This window comes from Artemia sp. Qi Xiang Cuo, chromosome 14, assembly GCF_049724085.1.
Source record: "Artemia sp. Qi Xiang Cuo chromosome 14, ASM4972408v1, whole genome shotgun sequence".
NCBI classification, from domain to species: Eukaryota; Metazoa; Arthropoda; class Branchiopoda; order Anostraca; family Artemiidae; genus Artemia; species Artemia sp. Qi Xiang Cuo.
In genome coordinates, this window is record NC_142807.1 from 25,713,706 (window position 1) to 25,732,837 (window position 19,132).

The 19,132-nt window shown below is 34.7% G+C and overlaps 1 protein-coding gene across 4 annotated transcripts in view; it reads left to right on the top strand.

Moving 5' to 3' along the window:
* fzr (fizzy and cell division cycle 20 related) overlaps positions 1 to 19,132 on the top strand; it is a 149,209-nt gene that overhangs the window by 28,198 nt on the left and 101,879 nt on the right. For 2 of the 4 annotated variants that reach the window (XM_089100482.1, XM_089100483.1), the window contains exon 2: positions 13,081 to 13,259. In XM_089100482.1, coding sequence (XP_088956608.1) covers positions 13,179 to 13,259 — 81 coding nt within the window. In that variant the 5' untranslated portion in view covers positions 13,081 to 13,178. Of the gene's footprint in view, positions 1 to 8,972; positions 8,992 to 13,080; positions 13,340 to 19,132 lie in introns of those variants that run through there. The other 2 variants (XM_089100484.1, XM_089100485.1) reach the window with 2 other exon arrangements.

The following is a 19,132-nucleotide window of genomic DNA, read 5'->3' on the forward strand; positions in this document are numbered from 1 at the left end:
GCATTTCAGCGAAAGAAATTCAAAATGAACTTTGAAAAATCAATAAAATGTAACTGTTAAAATTTAAACCATAAACAAACACTACTGAAATATTACAAATCTTGCATTTCACCGAAAGAAATTCAAAATGAACTTTGAAAAATGAAGATAATGTAACTGTGACAAGTTAAACCACACCCAAACACTACTCAAATATTCCAACTCTTGCATTTCAGCGAAAGAAATTCAAAATGAACTTTGAAAAATCAAGAAAATGTAACTGTGACAAGGTAAACCACAACCAAACACTACTGAAATATTCCAACTCTTGCATTTCAGCGAAAGAAATTCAAAATGAACTTTGAAAAATCAAGAAAATGTAACTGTGACAAGGTAAACCACAACCAAACACTACTGAAATATTCCAACTCTTGCGTTTCAACGAAAGAAATTCAAAATGAAATTTTAAAAATCAAAAATATTTAACTGAGACAAGGTAAACCACAACCAAACACTACTGAAATATTCCAACTCTTGCATCTCAAAAAAAGAAATTCAAAATAAACTTTGAAAAATCAAGAAACTGTACTTGTGACCAGGTAAACCACAACCAAACACTACTGAAATATTCCAACTCTTGCATTTCAGCGAAAGAAATTCAAAATGAACTTTGAAAAATCAAGAAAATGTAACTGTGACAAGGTAAACCACAACCAAACACTACTGAAATATTCCAACTCTTGCATTTCAGCGAAAGAAATTCAAAATGAACTTTGAAAAATCAAGAAAATGTAACTGTGACAAGGTAAACCACAACCAAACACTACTGAAATATTCCAACTCTTGCATTTCAGCGAAAGAAATTCAAAATGAACTTTGAAAAATCAAGAAAATGTAACTGTGACAAGGTAAACCACAACCAAACACTACTGAAATATTCCAACTCTTGCATTTCAACGAAAGAAATTCAAAATGAACTTTGAAAAATCAAGAAAATGTAACTGTGACAAGGTAAAACTGAGTCTCTCACTCCCCTTAACGCTCTTTTAAAAGATACACAAACTCCTTATTTAACAAAAAAATTTCTTTTTTAATGACCACCAAGTAAAGAAAAACCACATGGAATCCGGCAACTGAGTCTCTCAATCCCCGTAAAGCTCTTTTAAAAGATGCAAAAACTACTTATTTAACACAAAAATTTCGTTTTTAATGACCACCAAGTAAAGAAAAACCACACGGAATCAGGCAACTGAGTCTCTCAAACCCCTTAAAGTTCTTTTAAAAGATACAAAAACTACTTATTTAACACAAAAATTTCGTTTTTAATGACCATCAAGTAAAGAAAAATCACACGAAATTAGGCAACTGAGTCTCTCAAACCATGTAAAGCTCTTTTAAAAGATAAAACAAATAACCACAAAGTAAATAAAAACCACTAGGAATCAGGCAACTGAGTCTCTCAACCCCCTGAAAGATATTTTAAAATATACAAACAATACTTATTTAAAAAAAAAAAATCTTTTTTAATGACCACCAAGTAAAGAAAAACCACACGGAATTAGACAACTGAGTCTCTCAAACTCTGTAAAGCTCTTTTAAGAGATACAACAAATGACCACCAAGTAAATAAAAAACCACACGGAATCAGGCAACTGAGTCTCTCAAACCCCTTAAAGCTCTTTTAAAAGATACAAAAACTACTGATTTAACACAATAATTTTGTTTTTAATGACCACCAAGTAAAGAAAAACCCACATGGAATCCGGCAACTGAGTCTCTCAATCCCAGTAAAGCTCTTTTAAAAGATACAAAAACTACTTATTTAACACAAAACTTTCGTTTTTAATGACCACCAAGTAAAGGATAACCACACGGAATGAGGCAACTGAGTCTCTCAAACCCTGTAAAGCTCTTTTAAAAGATACAAAAACTACTTATTTAACACAAAAATTCCGTTTTTAATGACAACCAATTAAATTAAAACCAACCGGAATTAGGCAAATGAGTCTCTAAATCTCTTTAAAGCTCTTTTAAAATATAAATAAAATGACCAAACAGTTAAGAAAAACCACACGTAATAAGGAAACTGAGTCTCTCAACCACCTTAAAGCTCTTTTAAAATATACAAAACAACTGATTTAACACAAAAATTTAGTTTTTAATGAACACCCAGTAAAGGAAAACCACACGGAATTAGGCAACTGAGTCTCTCAAACTCTGTTAAGCTCTTTTAAAATATACAACAAATGACTACCAAGTAAAGAAACACCACATGGAATCCAAAAACTGAGTTTCTCAATCCCCATAAAGCTCTTTTAAAAGATGCAAAAACTACTTATTCAACACAAACTTTTAGTTTTTAATGACCACTAAGTAAAGGAAAACCACACGGACTTAGGAAACTGAGTCTCTCCAACCCCGTAAAGCTCTTTTAAAAGATACAAAAACTACTTCTTTAACACAAAAATTTCGTTTTTAATGAACACCCATTAAAGAAAAATAAATCGGAATCAGGAAACATATTATATAAAAACACGAAAAGTTCTATAAATATAAACAAAAAATACAAATTTAAATCAGAAAATTCGATTTTCATGACCAACACGTAAAGAAAAACCACACGGAATCAGGCAACTGAGTCTCTCAATCCCCCTAAAGCTCTTTTAAAAGATACAAAAACTACTTATTTAACACAAAAATTTCGTTTTTAATGACTACCAAGTAAAGAAAAACCACACGGAATCAGGCAACTGAGTCTCTCAAACCTCTTAAGGCTCTTTTACAAGATACAAAAACTACTTAGTTAACACAAAAATTTCGTTTTTAATGACCATCAAGTAAAGAAAAATCACACGGAATTAGGAAACTGAGTCTCTCAAACCCCTTATAGCTCTTTTAAAAGATAAAACAAATGACCACCAAGTAAAGAAAAACCACAAGGAGTACGGCAACTGAGTCTCTCAAACCCTTTAAAGCTCTTTTAAAAGATACAAAAACTACTTATTTAACACAAAAATTTCGTTTTTAATGACCACCAAGTAAAGAAAAACCACATGGAATCCGGCAACTGAGTCTCTCAATCCCCGTAAAGCTCTTTTAAAAGATACAAAAACTACTAATTTAAAACAAAAATTTCGTGTTTAATGACCACCAAGTAAAGAAAAACCACACGGAATCAGGCAACTGAGTCTCTCAAACCCCTTGAAGCTCTTTTAAAAGATACAAAAACTACTTATTTAACACAAAAATTTCGTTTTTAATGACCATCAAGTAAAGAAAAATCACACGGAATTGGGCAACTGAGTCTCTCAAACCCTGTAAAGCTCTTTTAAAAGATACAACAAATGACCACCAAGTAAAGAAAAACCACGCGGAATCAGGCAACTGAGTCTCTCAAACCCCTTAATGCTCTTTTAAAAGATACAAAAACTACTGATTTAACACAAAAATTTCGTTTTTAATGACCACCAAGTAAAGGAAAACCACACGGAATTAGGAAACTGAGTCTCTCAAACCCTGTAAAGATCTATTAAAAGATCCAAAAACTACTTATTTAACACATAAATTTCGTATTTAATGACCACCAAGTAAAGAAAAATACCACGGAATCCGGCAACTGAGACTCTCAATCCCCGTAAAGCTCTTTTAAAAGATAAAAAAACTACTTATTTAACACAAAAATTTCGTTTTTAATGACCACCAAGTAAAGAAAAACCACATGGAATCCGGCAACTGAGTCTCTCAATCCCCCTAAAGCTCTTTTAAAAGATACAAAAACTACTTATTTAACACAACAATTTAGTTTTTAATGACCACCAAGTAAAGAAAAACCACACGGAATCAGGCAACTGAGTCTCTCAAACCCCTTAAAGCTCTTTTAAAAGATACAAAAACTACTTATTTAACACAAAAATTTCGTTTTTAATGACCATCAAGTAAAGAAAAATCACACGGACTTAGGCAACTGAGTCTCTCAAACCCTGTAAAGCTCTTTTAAAAGATACAACAAATGACAACCAAGTTTCGTTTTTAATGACCGCCAAGTAAAGAAAAACCACATGGAATCCGGCAACTGAGTCTCTCAATCCCCGTAAAGCTCTTTTAAAAGATACAAAAACTACTTATTTAACACAAAAATTTCGTTTTTAATGACCATCAAGTAAAGAAAAATCACACGGAATTAGGCAACTGAGTCTCTCAAACCCTGTAAAGCTCTTTTAAAAGATACAACAAATGACCACCAAGTTTCGTTTTTAATGACCACCAAGTAAATAAAAAACACTTGGAATCCGGCAACTGAGTCTCTCAAACCCATTAAAGCTCTTTTAAAATATACAAAAACTAATTATTTAACAAAAAAATTTATTTTTTTATTACCATCAAGTAAAGAAAAAAAACACTTAATTAGGAAACTGAGTCTCTCAAACACTGTAAATATCTTTTAAAAGATAAAACAAATGACCACCAAGTAAAGAAAAACCACACGGAATCAGGCAACTGAGTCTCTCAAACCCCTTAAAGCTCTTTTAAAAGATACAAAAACTACTGATTTAACACAAAAATTTAGTTTTTAATGACCACCATGTAAAGTAAAACAACACGGAATTAGGCAACTGAGTCTCTCAAACCCCTTAAAGCTCTTTTAAAAGATACAAAAACTACTTATTTTAACACAAAATACAAGCAAGCAAATAACATGGGAATTCCTTTACACGCAAGCAAATAACTGAGTTATTTTTACGTCACAATTTTTCAACTTAAAATCATTCTAATTATAGCATCCCATTCCTCATTCTTTAATTACCCGTGAGGCATTCTTAACCATCGCAATACCTTTACGCAAATATCTTTTCGCAAAAAAATCGCAAATCTTGTAAACTAAAGAAGTAATTACCCTTTTCAAAAACATTTGTCCTTCTATTAATGAACCCATGAAACGAAACCAGTATTATAGCATCACACAATCTCGCTCCTAGTTCAGAAAATGGAATTCGTGTAGCGTTCGTATCAATATTTTTAAAAACCTATTAGTCAATTTTAAAAAAAAAAAACTACTAATCAACTTACAAATGAATGACCACGGATTTAACCTAAAAAAAAAATTGTATATCATGAACTAGAAATCTACGTCAGAAAAACTTGTCCTTAAATTGCGTAAATCTCTTGGCAAAGGTGTAATGCCCCTGTAGAATAGGACTACCAGAAAAACCTGTTTGGTACGGGGGCCCCTTAGAATTCCATATGATATTTCAAATTGCTATAGCTTCTATAGAATTCAAAAGATGGTTACTACTCACATAACAGTTAATCGTGTGAATACTGTGTGTGGTGTTTAGAGGTCATATGGCTATCTTAGACTCAGAATCGACACAGCATCTTCAAAAGCCCCTAAATATGAAACTGGGTGCAATTTGAAGCTATTCTAGATTGTTGACCAAGTTTTAGAGATTGTGAACTTTAGTGTGTTCATTTGATTTAAGCCACTGTGCTTCTGTTCTCATACAGTTAGTTAATTTAGACCAGACTATTTTATGAAAGGAATACTTCGCTAATACAGCTCAGTCCTTTTGGTGTGTTTATGTGTTCAGGCTTGCTGTGAAATTAATGAGTTTGAGGATCAACGAAACAGTAGCCAATATTTGTGACTCTCATTTGTATTCCGTTCATGTTACTAGTTTTCATTGTCCATATCAATGAACGGGAGGTAAAAATCGGCAGTGAAGTTTTGTTCAAATGATGTACTGATGATCGTGCTCATATAATAAATTATTTGCAATTAACTTTCATGTAATCTGAACAGAGAAGCCATGAGTTTGTTGATAGGATGCCAAGATTGTTATAAGCTGAAAAGTCGTGACCTTACACAACATCCTTGTTATCAACAAAAGAAAATTAGCATGATTAAATGCTCTGTTCTTTTTCATATTGGCAGTAATTCGGAAAACCCATTGTTTTGTCACCAATGTGAGGGACGTAGGAATAGTTTTATTGTACAAGAGCTCTACTAATTTTTTTTAGGGGGGGGGGAACGGGAAAGAGCATATCCCGGACATCGCATAAACTTTCCAAGGGGGTTGATTAACCTGAAGGAATTGGTAGGATGAGCAGACTTGGAGAAATTAAAATCCAAAAGTGTCACCTTTTTTTTAAATATTTCAAAATGTTGCCTTGCTTTGTATCTTTGGTCGTACTCATTAAGACACTTAAGGATTTTGGTATGGTTCTTTGTGGTCTTTATTCTTTGAAGCTATTCTATTATAGTCAATAAAACATACTATTTATTAAAATGTTAATGTTATTACAGATAAGTTTTAAGCAAATTGGTGGCACTGCTCAAATATAAGTTAGTTTGAGTCCTTATCCTTGCTCTTTTCTTTTGAGTTCCTTTTTTTGCCAAATCATAGGCCATGTGATTATAAAGTAGCATGAGCATCAGTAAGACAGGATAAGTTGATTGACTACTAAGTGAATGATCAAAACTGAAAAGTGGATATTTGCAAATCTGATGGGGGGGGGGGGGGCCCAAATCCCTGATCTCCCCATTCCATGCTTGTGTCCATGATATTTTAGTTTAATTATTGAAGATGCAAAAATTAGGTGTTTACCAATCCTACTCAAGATTTAGGGGAGAAACGTGTATGCATAGATGTCTTCTATCTGGCTGCTCGGCTGTTCAAAGTGGGAATGTCCTGCCTTTTTGAATTCTATGTATTTTGACTGACATAATCCTAATTATAATTATATTAATCATAATGAAATATACTAAAATATGATGAACATACAATACTTTAGTAACAGAATTATGGAAACTACCGCAAAGCAGGCCCCCCAGAACGCATTATATTGAATACCTAACATAACCTAACCAAAATATCAACTCTATATATTAAATATTTAATTAAAATATAGTTACAATGTAGTTTATTTCAGTGAACGAACCTAAGCTAATTGTCTCCGGATATAGAATGGTAAACGGGTTTTTCACTGAATCAACTGAACAAACTTCTCGAATGGGTTCTGGATTGTACGGGAGTACCGAGGAGTTTTCCCGAGGAAGGGGGGGGGGGGGCTGAAAGTACGGAATAGGTTTTTAGTGCTGTAATTTTGCCTGGAAGGGCGAGAGGGATTGATCCTTTTATGCTAATAATTTTTACAGGTCATTTTAAACTTAATTAATTTTACGTATTTGGAATCAGCATGAAACGTAGATACTTGGGTGCATATATTGTTATCAAGGTTCCCATTGAAAAGTCTATGTCGTTAACTTCGGCTGAAGATAGCCCAACGCCAAATTAGGCAAGGGATGCATTATTGGCCCTGTAGTCAGGGGCGTCGTTTGGGGTTGGCTAGGGGGGCGGTTGCCCCCCAATACTGTGGATAAAAAAATATACATCCCATGCCCTTTGACTATCCAGATATGGACCCCTTTTGCCCCCCCCCCCCAATAAAAATGCTGGAGATTCGCCCCTGCCTGTAGTCATGCTTAATTCTCATTGTATCGACAATTGTCATTGTGGATTACTTCGTTTACTTATTTCTTAAACATTATCTTTAACTGTTTCGATATGCGATTTGCTTATGATTTTTTCTCTCTGAGATGGACAATTTTGATACAACTTCAATGGCAGCTTTGAATAATATCAATTTTTTCTTACACTAGCCTAATATACCCTGGATACACATTAAATCCTTACATATTATTCGTGGGTGCGCCTTCGTAGGTGGTCTTGCCCATCTTACACACTTCTTACCTGCAAATTTATATCAAAGCATCATAACTGCCTATATTACCCTTAAACGGTTGTTAGCGATTATTGCAACTTGAAGTTGCAAAAAACATTTAGCTCTCTGTCTTTTTATGGAGAATTTAGGTAATGTTTGCTGTACAATATATGCTAAATCATGATTGTCAATAGTCCATAGCTACTGAATTATTGTCATAGCTTTTCTAAAGCGCTATTTTGAATGAGTATAAAACATTTTTTTCAAATCGTTTTTAAATTTGTTTCCATAAATGGAATCATTGTCATCCAGGAACGCATGCAACTTTTTTGGAGGAGAAGGGGGAATAAACAGAAAAAACGCCAAATTCAGGTGACAAATGCGAAAAACATGAAATTATAAAGACAAGCATTTATTTTCAGTTTTTTTTTTGAGGGAACACGGGCCCTACCACACCCCTGTCATCTGTGTGCACATCTGTTGTCTTCGCAAACATGACATTTCATATCCAGTATTTCAACTTGCATTGTTTTTCCCGAAGCACTCAAGTTGTTCAGTCCTAGTTAAAGGGTAAAAATCCTTCTACACATCTACACATCTATATTATTGTTGATTATATGTTGATTACATGATTTTCATGTATTTAAAATACAGTTTTAAAAACGTTTTCTAGGAGGGAGTCTTTCAGGTAATCTGTATTTAAAACAATGTCCTTAGTTTGGTTGGTCACAAAAACTTAAATAAGTTAGTGATGTAGCTATGTTTTATACTCCCAACTGACCCAATGCATACAGTTTTTTTGTGTGTGTGTGTGTGTCTTTTAGTCGTGTGAATTCAGTGTTGACCCTTTCCTGTCAAAAAATAAGAAAGCTATTAGTATCATTTAAGCCATATTATCCCAAAGTGAGTATTACCGCTGTTTTTTTTTTGTTTTTTTTTTAGTAGGGGGTACACTTCCAGTGAGGAATTACAATCTTGAAAAGCCTTGACGAGAATATTGAGAATTTTAGCCGTATCGCCACTAGGCTGATTATATGCTTAGAACAGAGCGATGACATAGCAAAGTAAATAGAGCTTCGTAATCTGCGCTATTTATTCTTCCAGTCTGAACATGACCTATCTTGTTCGAGCCTGTATTTAGGATATTTAATTTTATGCATGTTGTGATAGTTCTATTTAGTATCTACATGCATAGCTTAGCCCGTGGTTTTATTTTTGGGTAAAAGGAAAAAGGAAATGCAATAATTTATAATGGGATATGGAAGATATCAATATGTTTTTGCTAATCAGGTTTGTTTTTAGATTTCTAGCCCTGATCTTTCTAATCTAATAGTGTTTGTGGGGGGGGGGGGGTAGTAAGCACTTAATAGTCAAAATTTTTGTCTAAAAATAAAAGAACCACTTCGAGAGCTCACCTAAATAGAAAAGTAGCATCATGTGAATGTACTTATTATAATTTCTAGCTCCCCTCCCCACCAGGAAATTTCCCTCTCTGTGAGTCAAGGCTGTGTCCACTCATGATTGACTACAGGGATTTTATTGGTGATGCTACTAACTAGGGGATATTAGGGAAGATTTAGCTTTGTTGGTAAAATATAAGATATTACGAAAAATTATTTCGTGTCGGCCACAAACAGGGGTACCAATTGAGGCGATCAGTGGGCAATTGCCTCGCCCTTACGTTTGGAAAAGTGCCTATTTTTGTATATTCATTTAATAAATGAAGAAAAATGAAAGATGAAAAGTCCATACCCCAGACGTTTTCGTGAATTGGCACCCCTGGCAACGACTTCTGGTTCAAAAATTATTTTTAGCCGTAATCAGAAGTGAACACATGGGATGAAAAATGATGACTTACCCTAACCAGGGTCGTTGTTTGGGGGGCACTTGACCCCCCACCCAATAATTGGGAGAAAAAATTATTATATAGGGCCTAGCCCATGCCCCTCGACTGTCCTGATTTGGACCCCTCTTGTTTCTCAATAAAAATGATGGAGCTACGCCTCTAACCTGATCCGTGATGCTAAAAGAAACGTGTCTTCGGGCCGGTAAATTGACATTTTACACGTTTCAGTGTAGAAGTTTTTATTCGAGGATCCTCCGAAGGAAGAGCCTTATGCACAGTTATGCTTGGATATGCCTTCATAGTATAAACCCAACTTAATAGACTAGTGCCCATGTTCTTCTTTTGCATTTCCCTATAGTTGTTTATTTAGAAATAAGTGAGGAAATCGCGAGATGGGATTTTGAAATGTAGCCTCATTCAAATTCAAGCTTTTCCGGTTGAATGCCATTCAGGATGTGAACTGTTACGTTTCACAGCACATAAATACTCGAAACTTCCTTCTTGTTATCAGTAAAAATATCCTGTCTTTAATTATACCAAATTTGAAAACTATATATCCCTTCGTGATTTAGCTATAGGAGAAATGAAGATCTATTACGCATATAATAAATGATATTAAAAAGACGCAATCACGCATTTGATTTCAAATGTAATTGTTAAGCACAGGTCTGGGGTTTTTATAATTGGCCTAAGCCCTTTGGAGATGGGGACATATATGTTGCAGTAAGATGTGATAAAATCGATAGTTTGATCAAATGGTATGTTTAATCGCAGAGAAAAGGTATACAATACAGATGCCCAACTGCCGTGTCCTGGGATAAAAAAGGGATCAGGTATTTGGCGTGCCCTGAAGCTATTCATGATGATAGTAGCCTACTGTATGTTGCAAGACAGTGTTGCGATATTTATTCATCCATTCATTTTTTGAAGTGATCTGTTAGTGTTTATTAATTAATAAAGACCAAATTTTTGGAAACAACCTGCTTCAAATAGTCAACATTAATGAAAACATTTTTTGGAAGAAGATGAAGATACAAGAGAGCAAGCACAAAATTTATTGGCTACCAAAAAATGTTCAGCTGGACATTTGTACCATATAACTTTTGTCTGTAGCTATGACAAAAAAAAGTCAGTGGATAACAAAATGCCTAATGTGATTGCACATTACTGGTTTTATCATCCTACTGCGAAACATAAAAAGAAGTCAATATTCATTAATAGGGTTATCCTTCTTTTGTGCCTGTTTAGCTCGAGGTGCACCTTAGTTTTTGTAGACTCAATGGGACGCATGGAAACTTCGGTAAAATTATAGATGATTGGTTTTTCGCTATTTTGGAAAGTTAAGCAATACAACTTTCACGAATGAACTCACAGTCTAAATCGTGTCCCGCAATGTGTTTTCTAACATCTGTCGGTACTCTTGCACTATGCGGGCCTTTCGGGTTAACCGCTATAGAGTAGGCAATGATAGCGTGGTTTTCATTGTGTATACGATATTAAACTGTGGTTTTTGGGGTTTAGGGGGGGGAGGTACCTAGGTTAGGTTACTTATTTAATATATGTTATGCTTTACCCCCACCCCTAATGTGCAAATATATAACCCAAATTTGTTTCTAAACTATTATATATTCATCCTATTTTATTTTATTTCATTAGCATTAACCAAACTTGACTTTTCAGAAAGGCCCGCATAATGCAAGAGTACCCATTTGTCTCTAATTGTTCTATGTTTTTTTTTTTAGACTTAGACGGTTGCATTGATGATAGGTTCTAACTTCAGCAAAAAAGTTTGTTCCTTAATTTTTGTCTAAGTCTGCTTTTCTTTGACTCAAGACCCCTCTTGGAATCCTAATCTTGTTTAGAATTTCTGGGCACTTTTTATTCTAATTGTAAAATCGAATTTTGTTTTTATTTTAGCCCTATCCCAAAATTTATGGCTAGTATCACCCCCCCCCCCCCGAAAAAAAATCCTGTCTACGTGTCTGCGCTTACAAAATACAATGCAAATGATTTGGGCAGAAGTGCAAGCCACATTAGATTTTTTCTTTAAGACGCATAAAAAAACCTTTAAATTACGATTTATGAAAGGTGTGAAGATTCTTTCCCTCGCGAATCCTTTGGTCTATAGATCTATTTCTAAAAGTTTTAGTTTTTTAACACAAAGTTTGTCCGAGTTCACCAGAGTTCACTACCTTTTAGCTAGGGGGTTAGGGTGGAGATAGATTCTCAATAACAGCTTCCAGGGGTTTATGCTAAGCTCTGGGTCTATTTTCGAAAGTTTCATTCTCTTAAGTACTTTCCATTTGCGTATAGTATTTGTTATTGGGAAGTATACAGACGTTTTTAGGGGGGGGGGGAGATTTTGTGCTAGGAGTGAATTTCCATGGCGAAGGAAATTTCCGAGGGGGGATTTTACAGGATTCCTATACGAAATTATTTTTATTTGTCTTGCTTTCTCTTTGTCAACTCAATTTTATATGTAAAGATGATCCGGGGGAAATTTTCAGCGTGTTTTGATTTCTGGGAGATTTTCATGGAAGGGGGTATTTTCGGAGTGATCGGAAAAATGATTAGAGCCTGAAGTCTTTTTTCAAATGAAAGTATGCCAAGGATAATATTTAAGGCTGAATCGTCTGAAAGAAATTTTACTGAGGGGGGGGGAGGTAGCGAGGATGGAATTGTCCAGTAGGAATTTTAAGGGGAGGGTGTATTTTTCGTGGGAGGAACTTTCCACGGAGGAATTTTTCATGGAAGGTGAGCCAGATTCACCGGTATTATTTGAAAAATGAAAAGAAATTAAATTAAAAAAACAAGTTTTTTCAACTGAAAGTAAGGAGTAACATCAAAACTCAAAACGAACAGAAATTGTTCTGTATATGAAGGAGTTGCCTCCCTCCTTAATAACTTGCTCTTCGCGGTAGAGTATGACTGTTTGTCCCATTTTTTTTAAGAACAACTCCTGAATCACAAGGGTCTTTTGATTAGAGTAGAAAGCTTTTTAAAAAGTGCTAAAAACTTTAGCGTGAAGTACAAGGTATTGAGGAAGGGGGAAAACCTTCGTATACGGAATAATTCATGTTCGTTTTGAGTTTTAATGTTGCTTTTTGCTTCCAGTTGGAAAACTTTTTTTTTTTTTTTAAGTAACTCTAGAAGTATCCATGGTACTGTTATATACTAAAAATGTAACGTATTCCGTGTTTTGTGCAATTTCAGGCAATCCTAAGAATAGTTCGCAAAAAGATAATAAATTTTTCTTCCGTGCCCCCTTTCTCCTGATTACCTATGGGCGGAACTTAAGAAAAATAATGAAATGTTGAGGATATTGGCGGTGAGTTCGAAATGGTTCTTACCTGGACTGAACAGTGTCGTAACTCTATGTTTTTTTTGCCGCTAGAAACAGCTACTCTGTTTAATGAATTTTCACTTGTTGTTTGTGTACTATCTAACAGTTTTATTTAAAATCAGTCAAGCATTTATTATGCTTGTGCTATCTTTTTCTTCTTTTAATTATATTTATCCCTTATGTCGTCCAGGTGTTGCTGGCTTGAAAAAGTGTGACGTTGAAGCGCGATAGAGCTGGAGAGAGCGGCACGGAGACATTGGTTGCGTTCCTCCTTCTGCCCAGTGTAGAATGTTTGACAAGACTTATGACGTTCGACTGCTCGGGTCGGAGAATAGCGAAGGAAGTCCGGTTAAGAAAAAGGTCCATTCGGTGAGTGTTAATTTGGGTTTTAATTAAGTGCTGTTGTATTGAATAGTGATTGGATACTGGATGCTTCCTTGTCAATATTGGTAAGCATTTATTTATTTGAAAAAAAAATCTTCCTGCGGTTAAATTGTGTTTCTGTCTTGTCACACCTTTTATATTCAATGCCAATTTAGTGTAATTCAAATGATGTGAATATACACATATTTATGTCGCGCACTGATAGCACTAATGGGAAAATAGTGATTTTACCAATATTTTATAGTAACTCCGCCGATCATTTAGAGGTATTGAAAATTTGCATGACTGATTAGAATCTGAGGGTCCCGGGGCAAATTCTTAAATTGGACATTGTCCTTGTCCAGACATTACTCGGGTCCGCTCCAAGCAAGCTACGTATTCAGGGAAGGACCAATCATGGATTAAAGTGTTATGCCTAGACAGTGGTGGTTCTGGCCTTTCTTGCGCCCGGTGCATAGTGACGATTAGCGCCCCCTCCCTGTCTCCCAAAAATTTCCAAGCCTAATTTTAACGAATTTTTCATTTATTAACAAAATTTTACGTTTATTTAAATTTGACTTTTCTTACTTTAGCCTCTGAAAACTTACTAATTATTTTGACATCCTCTAAAATACGAACAGACTTGAATACAAAATATATAAAAAATTCATTAAAATTTATTAAACTCAGTCTACTTTTATTTTCATGGAATGGTGATGAAGATATGGGGAACAAGTGAATACATACGGATTCAATTTGCTTTTACTTACTGGCTGGCATCTGCGGCCTCTACTTTATTTTAATAAAAATAAAGTTTCAAATATTCCAAATTGATTATAATCGCTAGATTGTTTCTTTGAAACTTTGTCCCCCTGAATTTCTACGCCCGGGCAAGTGTCCCCTCTCACCCCCCCCCCCCCTTAGACCGCCTCTGTGTTTAACCCTTGTATTCCATGTCCAAGTTTAGATGTGTTGTTTTTCTGCAGTCCTACCGTTTTGATCTCTTCCCATAAGACAATTTGGCTATTATTCGATAGCTGAGATTAGCTTTACCCATTTACCGAATTATCCTTTAAAATTTGTTTCGTATTTTTTTAAGATCGAAAAACACGTTGAAATGATTGGAAAATATGCGAAAATAGGAAAATTTCCCTATTTTTAAAGCTAGTATAGATCATCTAAGAGGCTTGTTGAATGGCCAGTACCTACATCCACTCCTTCCCCCTCCAAATATTAATAGCCTTTGATAGAATTTTACAATGTTTGTGCTACAATAAAAGTATAATCTTGAAAAAATAGGTCCATTGCTATGGTGATGAGGCATGGAAGAATTATTTTTCAGCCTCATATATTTGCTGAATTCTGATTTGTAAGGTTGTAAGATTTAAATCTATTTTTAAATTGAGAAAAGAATGGGCGCCCATAAGCTGAATTTTAGGGGGGGCTTACCTGGTCTAATCGGCACTTCCAGCGCTGCAAAAATATAAAATATAAGGCATCATCATTTAGACAGGGGGGGGGGGCTGGAGCCCCCCCCCCATATGGGTGCCCACGGGGAAAATATCCTTGATATAACTTAACGTAATTGTTCTGAAAAATACGATTTGCATTTTTCAAGAACAAGAGCCAATGAAAAAGAGATTGAAAACCAAAAGTTAAGATAGAAGTTTTTTTCAAAATTTGCGTAGATATAGACCTGTCATATATGCAATACCTTCCCGGGGTGTACTTTAGGCCCTGAAGTGGTTCCTGAAAGTTACATTCAACTAACTCAACTACTTTCCAAGACAGCGAGAAGTGCCTAAATTAGAACTTTACTTAAAATTTTTGGGTACTTGTCAATTAGCTGGTACACACGAAAGATAGATATGTATTTAATATATTCTATGCTTTACCCTCCCCCCACCCCCCTAATGTGCAAATATATAGCCCAAAATTGTTTCTAAACTATTATAAATCATAATGTTTTGTTGTATTTCATTAGCATTAACCAAACTTGACTTCTCGCGTATTTCCTCTCTAAATCCAGGTACGCAGCATTTGAATGAGGATAAAAGAATTTAAGAGAGAGAAAACGAGTTTAAATTAAATAAAGCAGTGAAACAAACTTTATTTAGAAAAAAAAAATAAAGTTTCACTCTTTTTTTTAATTAAACACATTTTTTCTCTCTTAATTTTTTGTAACTAGAAAAGCAGTGAGGTCTAAGAAATTATTTATGAAAGAGGGCAAAATATTGCATTGATTTTGAGACGCAAGTTATGATTGATTTAAGTTAAGAGGATTTGAGAAAGAAATCCGTGACGGCCCTGGCCTCTCTTACGCCCGGGACAAGATCTTGATTTCCCCCGCCCCTGTCTCCCAAAAATTTTAAGGCCAAATTAAAAAAAAAAATCATCTATTAACAGAGCTTGATTTGTTAACACAATTTTCCATTTATTTAAATCTATCTAAGTTAATTAGATTCGATCTACTTTCTTTAATTTTCAAGGAATGGTTGTGAAGATTGGGGAAAAATGAAAATTTGGGGTTCATTTGCTTACACTTACTGCCAACTGCGCCCTCTACTTTATTGTAATACAAATAAAAAAAATTAAAATGATTATAACCGTTAAATTAATTATTTGAAATTTTGAGCCTCTAAAATCTCTGTACTTGGGGCAAGTAATGTCTCCTCCCAAAAACTGCCCAAAAAATGAAAGGAATAAAAAGGAGAAAATTATGCTTGGAATGCCCAAAAAAATTCAACTGCCCAAAAAATGAAAGGAATAAAAAAGAGAAAATTTTGTTTGGAATCTTTTTGTATGTGATTATCACAGTTTATAGAATTAGCAGTATGATCATTCCCTATCTCACCCATTATAAAAACCCGGACCGAGGTGTGAGTGCTCCAGAGAACGTTTTTGCAGATATAAACATAAGCGGCATTAGATCTTTTCACGGGTAGACAAGTCAGATTTCTCTTGGACATGAAACAAGTGGAAACCCGCTATTACGAGTAATGCACTTTGTAACCATTTCTCATTGATTAACGGAAACAGACTAACCCGCTAATGTAGAAATAAGTGGGAGGAGCTTTTTGTTCGTACCGAGAATGAAGACCAGAAATGATCTGCGATAAACTTACTGGATAATTCTATAAACTGTGGTGATTATTATACGATTGCGATTGTATTATTAGGCCTATATTGTATAATCAATGTGTTATTAATTGTATAATCGCATCGTATTATTATACGATGCGATTATATTACATTTAAAGGGTGAAAACCATGATCACTGATTAATTAAGAACTTCTGACGTTATATCTATCTTGTCGATATGCTTTTGGATGTATAGAACAGGAAAGTACATTTTCTCTATTGTTAAAAAAATAAGATGGAGGGAAACGTATAAACCCATGTGGCTGGTGGAAAAAAATGGGCGAGGGTGAGAGTAGATAGGCGTAAGTCGCTACTCCTTTGTAGGGTTGCCACCAAATTTATTATAGAAAGTGTCCCAAAGCCGGGCAAAAATATCCCAAAGCCGACAAAGAAGTTTCCAAGGAATATCCATTGTTTCTTTTACTCTTTTTTTTTTATATAAACGTTCCAAAGGATGTTTTCTTAGACGGGAAAATGTTCAGTTAGAATCCCTGTCCCTTAATATAGCGGCTCTAAAGGTTTTTGAAGTTGTAACAGGAATAAACAAGTTATATGCTGGTATCCGCAGTAACAAGTATAATTTACTATAATAATTATTACAATAATTTACAATAGTTTCAAATTAATATTTCGCCCTTTTCTTTTGAACCGAGCACTGTGTTTTTGTCTGCATTTGTGTTATCGACGATCTTCGTGACGGTCTAAAGAGGGTCCTGTCAATCGTTCAGTTACGTTCTCTATGGAATATTAATAGCTGAATTATATATTAAGATTTTGTAAATCTTCGTTTTCGATTCTATTTCGCATTTTTTTAGTTCTTCCATATTTTTTGTTTATTTAATTTCCTGATTTTTTCTTTAAATTCGCATTATTTTGGGATCTTCACTTTTTTCACTTGGGTAGGGGACGCCTCGTTGTACAGGCAACATATTCATGAAAACAACTTGTAGCACTGGCGTAGAACCCCATTTCCGCTGGCGGCTCCAGGGGGTGGGGGTACCTTGAGCCCTCCCCCAAGATTTTCTGGTGCCCTGATTCTGGTTTTTCTCTTTTTCGCTCTTTTTCACAATAAACTTGTCAATTTGGTCAATTATTGGCGTCAAAGCCAATACCCCCCCCCCTGGATTCTGCTCTAGATCTGGCCCTTATATTTCATTCTTATTTTCTAGTTTTGTCATGGCTGGTCAGTTCCGCTTTAGATTTTTCACTGGTATGAAATTCTCTATAAGGGGCGTTTTTTCACTCATCAATGTGCTAAGATCTTACATCTTTTGTCAGAAAACGCTTAAAATCGAAATCTTTGAACACAGATCTTACATCTTTGGTCGTTTTTTTTGCAAACGTCTTTCATCATTCTGCTCTGATCAGCGGTCTGAGAACAATGATGAGTAGATCATCAAAGTTCTCTCATCATTGTTCTGTATGGCAAAACAGTGGCGGTCTTCACACTTTTTGCTAACATCAGTGAGCTATAAGATCTTAAAATAAAGATGTTAAAAAACGATAATCTTTGCAGAAAGATGTAAGATCTTAGTGCTAAAAAACGGGCCTATAGTTGATCACCTGTATTTAATAAATATGTTTTTTGTTGTTGTTTGTTAACGGTATCTTGTATATTTAAAACTTACCATACGAAAAAAAATCAAAACATATATACTCCAATATCAAAGTCATGCCAACGTCCTTTAATTTTTCAGTATTTCGAAATTAAGATCACTTAACTAGGGCAGGATAATGCTATCTTTTGTTTACTTATAAGTCAATATTTAATGCTTGTCAAACTTTACAATTTGCGATTATAACAGTATAGTAATTTTGAGCATTCTAGAAACTGTGACTAACACCTGACGCGAGGCATTGATATACTGTTTATAAGTTTGGTAATATTGACCAGAAGAAACTATTTTGTCTTTGCTTAAGAAGAGGCCAGTCATTTAATATTTTAATTTTGAAACAATTAGCATCTTTTTTTATCGTTTCTTTTTTTGTATTATTTCTTTGCTTGTTTGCAGGGGCGTTGTTTGGGGGTGGCAAGGGGGGGGGGGGCTGTTCCCCCCAATAATGTGAAGAAAAAAAATATTTTACATCCCATGCCCTTTCTCTATCCGGATATGGATCCCTCTTGCCCCCCAATAAAAATGCTGGAGATTCGCCCCTGCTTGTTTGCACTTTTTTTCTTTTGTTAGAATTTTTCAGCTCATGCAAGGGTTCACTAACTCGTCTTTACTTTTTTTTTTGTTTGACTGTTATACTTAGTTCAATCAATTTTGTAGGATATTTTAGGCCCTGAATTGATCCCCGAAAATTATATTCAACTAACTCAACCTTTTCCCAGGACTGTGCGAAGCGCCTAAATTAGAACTTTACCTAAACTTCAATATCTTAATATAATAGAAACTCATTTCTCCCTTCAAACCACCCCGAAAAAGAAAAAACTCCTGAAAAAATACTTTTAAGTAAATTTTATGCTACGTAAATCTGTAAATCTGTTTGACTGTTAGACTTAGTTCAATCAATTTTGTAGGATATTTTAGGCCCTGAATTGATCCCCGAAAATTATATTCAACTAACTCAACCTTTTCCCAGGACTGTGCGAAGCGCCTAAATTAGAACTTTACCTAAACTTCTATATCTTAATATAATAGAAACCCATTTCTCCCTTCAAACCACCCCGAAAAAGAAAAAACTCCTGAAAAAATACTTTTAAGTAAATTTTATGCTACGTAAATCTTCGGGA